General features: G+C 38.9%; 1 protein-coding gene across 1 annotated transcript in view; it reads left to right on the plus strand.

The window, feature by feature from the left end:
- The first annotated feature begins 123 nt into the window (after nt 1-123).
- rdh13 (retinol dehydrogenase 13 (all-trans/9-cis)) overlaps nt 124-6,358 on the plus strand; it is a 7,105-nt gene continuing 870 nt past the window's right edge. The window contains exons 1-6 of the mRNA XM_015375075.1: nt 124-256; nt 1,850-1,968; nt 2,039-2,194; nt 2,278-2,382; nt 4,558-4,770; nt 4,886-4,987. Coding sequence (XP_015230561.1) covers nt 192-256; nt 1,850-1,968; nt 2,039-2,194; nt 2,278-2,382; nt 4,558-4,770; nt 4,886-4,987 — 760 coding nt within the window. The 5' untranslated portion in view covers nt 124-191. The remainder of the gene's footprint in view (nt 257-1,849; nt 1,969-2,038; nt 2,195-2,277; nt 2,383-4,557; nt 4,771-4,885; nt 4,988-6,358) is intronic.

The following is a 6,358-nucleotide window of genomic DNA, read 5'->3' on the forward strand; positions in this document are numbered from 1 at the left end:
TACATTACTTAAAAGACTTTCAACAAAATCCTGAATCCAAATGCCCCATCAGCCAATGTGAAGTTTCAAGTTAGGAGGACTACGTTTCCCAGAAGGCCACTGTTAGGGCTCGCTGATGACGTAGAAACTGTGCGACTGTAACCTTGCGGCTGCGTTATGTATTTAAGTTTTAAGGGATTTTTTCCGCAGCGATGAGTAGATTTATTTTACCGGTTTCTGTGTTCGGAACAGTGGCCGGATGCGCTGTTTTACTTAAGTGAGTAACTCATAATAATGTGTCTGTTAGAGTAAGGAGTGGATGGAATCAATATACACATAATGTAGGCTGCCACATCTGTAGCTGATAGACTGATATATGGAGAAGTTCCCTTTAGTTGTTCTTTTGCTCAGTGTTTTAGTATGTTCTTCCCCCTTTAAGCACCAGCTCTTTATCTTTCAATTATTCTATTTTTAATAACACCGGATATCAAAAGATACTATCCTGTAAAGAAAAAAAGGCTTCATTTTTAGTTACCATATTATATACGGAAGAGGATAAGGGCCAATGAAAAAATTAAAGTTTTTAAAAATTTATTTCTGTATAATATAAGGAAAAAAGTCAGAATTCTGACTTTAATCTGAGAATTCTCCTTTTTTTCTCAGAATTCTGACTTTAATCTGAGAATTCTGATTTTTCTTAGAATTGTAACTTTTTTCTCAGAATTCTGACTTTTTTTCTCAGAATTCTGATTTTAATCCCAGAGTTCTGACTGAATTCTGACAGCTAACAAACATATCAAGCTGTAGCCATGTCTGTTTTAGAGATTAGCTCTCTTGTTTTAATCACCTTTTCCTCTTCCATTAATGAAATAGCATCACCAGGGACCCCTCGTGCACGTAAAAAGTTGACTCATTTTGTCATTTTCCACCAATGTGTTAATGGCCCTCCCAAACAACTCACATCTTTCTCTGTGAAGCTGAGTGCTCCCACTTATGGTGCCCATCTACATTAAAATCCAAAATTCTGAGATTAAAGTAAGAATTCTTAGAAAAAAGAATTCAGAATTTTTTCCCATATTAACCTGAAATAATATTTAAAAATCAGTTAACCTTTTTTTTTCAATGCCCTTAATCTTCTTCCATAATTATAGGATCAATAAAGCCCTTTAACAGAACCTGTCTGACAACATGAAGTAGGCTAAAATTGATGAGAAACAAACTACTTGGTGTATATCATTTTTTGATCAAAGAACTGTTTATAAGGTGCTGCACCTCAGCTTTAAACCTTCAGTTATTTTCTAACGTTTTTTTGTTTTATTACAACGTTCAATCTTTATGTGTTGGCCAACACAGAACAATAGAAAATATGGAGGTGAATGATGCAATTAAATGATGATTTTCTGCCAACTTGTCACTTTTCATTGAAATTTGAATTGCAGCTTTTTAGGGATTATTTCTGCGAGATCCAAACATATTGAATAGGATTTTTTTTGCCATTTGTCTTTTTAATTAGTTCCAGTTTCATCTGATCGGCTGCAGATCCAATAAGATTTGAAACAAATTCTTACTGAAGTGTATATTTGGGCTTTCACTGTGTCTTTCTAACACATTCATATTTTTTCATCTAAACCATTCCATTGTTTTTCTGTATATTTTTGTAGTGTAGTAGTTTTGGCTATATTTGTAGTGTGGTTGTCTTCCACCCCAGTCCCAGGTCTTATGAAGCCTATAGCAGGTTTTTCTTTTTTCCAGGAATGTCCTTGATTTGTTGCAATCTTACAGTTAACACTGACCAGGTTGACTGTAAAAAAAAAAAAGAAAAAAGCACCATATTTTTTACATTCATTTGACATTTTAATTCATTTTACAGAAACCATGTGACAGGAGGCCGTTGTCCCAGTAAGGCTACAATCAAAGGAAAGACAGTAGTGATAACAGGAGCTAACACGGGCATCGGAAAGGCGACGGCTCAGGAACTTGCCACAAGAGGTCTGGTGACAGTTCTTCTCTGCCTTTTATATTTTTTTGTTTCCTGACGCTCTGTATCCTGCATCATCAGGGGGTCGTATCATTATGGGATGCCGTGACATGGAGAAGTGTGAAACGGCAGCGAAAGAGATCCGAGGAAAAACTCTGAACCCTCATGTTTATGCTTGTCACCTGGACCTGGCCTCCATGAAGTCCATCCGAGAGTTTGCAGAGAAAATAAACCAAGGTGCTGGAGATGCATATACTGGAGAATAAGCCTAACTTTATTATAAATGGTTAAATATATATTTCTTTTTTATTTTACTGCAGAGGAGAAGCGGGTGGACATACTGATAAACAATGCAGGAGTCATGAGGTGTCCAGCGGGGAAGACGGAGGACGGCTTTGACATACAGTTCGGGGTTAATCATTTAGGTACTTTGCCTGACTCAGATCAGCTCCCACAGTGCTTTGCTAAGGTTTTAACATTTTCAAATTCAATCATATTAAATTTCTGCGCTGAGACTGCTGCCATGCCAACCCAGTCCGATAAAACAGAAGGAAACAAGTTTAAGCTCAAAGGTTTTTGTATTTTATGTGACATATAAACACACAGTGTTGGCTAATTCCTAAGTGGTGAGAAAAGGAGAAATGGATTTCCAGACTTAATTTTACTACAACTATTCTGAAAAGTGTGGCTTGCATTTAAATTCGACCCCTCTAGATGCACGCATCAAGAGTTTCAAACATGGCTGCTGCTCATTGCATGCTGGGACGGCAGGCCCTAAAAAGTAAGCACCGTATTTTTTGTTTACAATGGCCAACTTTGATAAAAAGGAATCATTAAGCGTATAATTTGAAATGTAAGAATTGTGTCTTCCCAAAAAAGTTAAACAACAAACCACTGGACTTTGTTTTCCAAGTTTGAAGATATTTCGCTTCCCATCCAGAAAGCTTCCTCAATTCAAAATGTCTGGAGTAGCGGTTGAGTTCCCGGCTTATATAGTAGCCCAAACAAAAGACAAAACATGCAAATTGAACCTAAAAACAGGTCTACCCCTTAGTAATATGGAGTCGTTTAGGTCGTTGGCCTGCAAAACCCGATACCATGTCCCATGCCTCTGAAAATTGTGTGAATTGTGTCTTTTGTTTATTTTTTTAACTTAAATTATGAGTTCAAAAGAATTGTGGACAAGGAGATTATGACGGAAGATTTTTAGCTTTGTTAAACTTTTTACTGCTGTTTGTGCATCCAGTAACAATGCCGTTTTGATGTCCTAAGTAAGAAAAAACTGGTCATGCACTTAATATTAGCAATGCAACTTGTTGTTTTTGCCTATATTACATGGGAAAATATAATAAAGCTGCTTCATAGCACAGTTACAACTTAAGCATCAGGGTGCTGCATTGTTTTGGTGCTCACTTTTTAGGGCCCCCTCTCCCAGAATGCAATGCGTGAAAGCCATTTTTTTTTAACTCTTGATGTCTGTATACCATCGACTCTCAGCCTTTCTGGAAGACTGGAGTTTATCCTCTCTACTCCCATCATTCCGCAGATGGGAGTAGAGAGGACCTGAGGATATTAACTTTTAGTCTTGGCTCAGATTCTTAATCAGATTTAGTTCTGGGCTTTGACTGGGCTGCTTCATCACGTGAAAATGATGAATATGCTTTGATCTCTACACCCAAGGCTGTGATACAAGTACCACTAGGGGACCTTTGTTCACTTTAAATGGTACTCTGTTTCATCATGTAAAGCAGGTGAATTGTAGGGTCGAGCCTGCTTGTGATAACAGTGCAGATTGCTACAAAAGCTTAAAAGGGAAATCCAGTGGAGGATGTTTGATTTTTTTCTTTTCTTAATTTCTAGGGGTTAAAAAAAAGAAAAAAGCAGCTGCTGTTTTTGTGCAGTTTTGAAATAATCTCACTCTCACACTTTGGTGGCATTTTGAAAGTTAAAATTCAGATTTTACTTGATAAAAACCATCTGAGGGGCGTGCAGGTGGCGCAGTGGTGTGCACGTCCCATGTGCGGAGGCCTTAGTCCTTGACGCGGCTGACCCGGGTTCGAATCCAGTCTGTGGTCCTTTGCTGCATGTCTCTCCCCCTCTCTCATAGCCCCTTTCCTGTCAGCCTACTGTCAGATGAGCCACTAGTGCCGTAAAAACTAAAAAAAAACCATCTGAGATCCACTGATCTAACTCATCAGGTTGCAGCCCTGGCTGTGGAGGTCAATCAGCTGCGAGTGTTCTGCTGCATCCAACACATTTTCTTCCAGGATTATAATGGATTTACTTCCATCCATCTTCCTATCAAGCTAAAACCTGCTCCTGATTAAGCATCTTCACAGCATGATGCTGCTGTTTCACTATTGGGATGGTGTGTTATTGAGAACTGCTGTGTGGGTGACTCAGTTTTATTTAAGCACATCAGTGTTAAGTAGACTTAGCATAAGTGCATGCTACACTACTTATTCAATAAAAATCATCAATATGAATTTGTGAAACTAATTGAAATATTTATGTGGTAAGAATACTTTTGCAAAGCACTGAAAACTGTAAGAAAGAGCCTAAAGATTTCTGCTCACTCCTAACCTTTAGACTTCCTCCAGGCCACTTCTTATTGACAAACCTCCTGCTGGAGAAGCTGAAAGAGTCGGCCCCCAGCAGAGTGATCAACCTGGCCTCGCTCGCCCACATCGTTGGAAAGATCGACTTCAATGACCTGAACTGGGAGAAGAAGAAGTTCGACACGAAGCAGGCGTACTGTCAGAGCAAGCTCGCCAATGTTCTGTTCACCAGGGAGCTCGCCAAGCGGTTAGAAGGCGAGTCTGCGAGCTGCTGCATGTGTGGGAGGGAGTTGGGCCTGCTGTCCTGCTGGTGATCAGCTGTAGAATGCATTGTCCTAAATGCTGGTTTGTATGCGTGTACCTGCAACAGGCACCAGAGTGACCGTGAATGCTGTACACCCAGGAGTCGTAGCCACGGAGCTCGGGAGACACACCGGTCTGCACCAATCACAGTTCTCCAGCTCTGTGCTCAGTGAGTCATTACTGAACTTATGTAGATAAGATGGTGAATTCTCTTCTGATTCATATTAACAGCTCACTCAGGCTGTATAGACTCTGATTTGAAGGTTTGAGAGGTAGTTCCTCTAATGTTTGGAACTGCACAAGCATAACTCTAAAACCATGTTTACTTTATTTAGTGATAAAGAGTTTATTTGGGTAAAAAAAAACTGCAACGACTATCAAAATGTTTTTTGTTTTTTTTTTGTAGAAAACTTTCTGATATGTACCATGCATTTGTTTTAAGACCTCTTTAGTCTAATACCCCTAAATAGAATGTAGTGCAAACAAATGCATTTAAAGATCTAAAAAAGCGCTTCATATTGTCAGATCAATAAACCGTTCTAACCCCTAAGTCTGTTGTAATATAAACTAGGGCTGCAAATGATTAATTTCCAAATTGATAAATCTGTTGATTTATTTTTTGATCAATCAATAATCTGTCCAGGTTTGGTTGTGGTTTGAGGACCCAAGTGCAGGGAGGCTGAGGAGATTTCTTGCAGTTTAATGGGGAAAAAACAGTAAGCAAAGGCAGGAATCCAAAAAAACCATCTACTAATGTAAACCCAACGAGAACCATGGAGACATCTGGGGAAAATAATCACGAGGAGCCAGGGAGAGACGAGGTAGGACAAAAACAGCATTGAGATCCAGCAACGACAAGGAACCAACAAAGAGTGAGAGCAGAGGGAGAATATATGTAGCTGACTGAGACAAAGGCAGGGCTAACGAGAAGACAACGAGGGAGCCAAGGGGAAAGGAACACACACAAGAGGGCAACAGAGGAAAACAGAAAAACCTGAGGACATAAATCTAGAAAATACAACAAAATAGGAATTAAACCAATAAAACTAGAAAACAAGGAGCAAAGTAAAACACAACAGAACCAACACCATGACATAATCGAATATAAAAAGATTCCTTAAAGAAGACTTTTTGAAAAATTAAACCAGGTGAAACATATCATGTTGATAGACGAATAAGATTTTTATCTTAAATGCAAAATCTAAATTTTTTTTTTTTGCTCTAAGTGGGTTGCTCTCTCAGCTAAAGGCAGGTTTTAGAGTCTCTATACTCTAGTTAACGATAAATCAAATACTCAATTAGTTGATGATTATTAAAATAATCGATTAATCACGATTAATCCAATGAATTGTTTCATCTCTAGTGTAAACCTTGCAGTGTATCTCTGGCTGTATGTTTACAGTGGTTGTTCTGCTGCAAGTTGCCCCTGTCTCCTGTCTTCTGCAGCCCTTAACAGGTCATTTTCATTGTTGATTTAGCGTTATCCATTTTCCCATAAACTCTGTAGGAATCCTGTCCTTCATGCATGATGCCCCCCCCC

The sequence above is a fragment of the Cyprinodon variegatus genome, unplaced genomic scaffold, assembly GCF_000732505.1.
Source record: "Cyprinodon variegatus isolate N-32 unplaced genomic scaffold, C_variegatus-1.0 Scaffold113, whole genome shotgun sequence".
Lineage (NCBI taxonomy): Eukaryota > Metazoa > Chordata > Actinopteri > Cyprinodontiformes > Cyprinodontidae > Cyprinodon > Cyprinodon variegatus.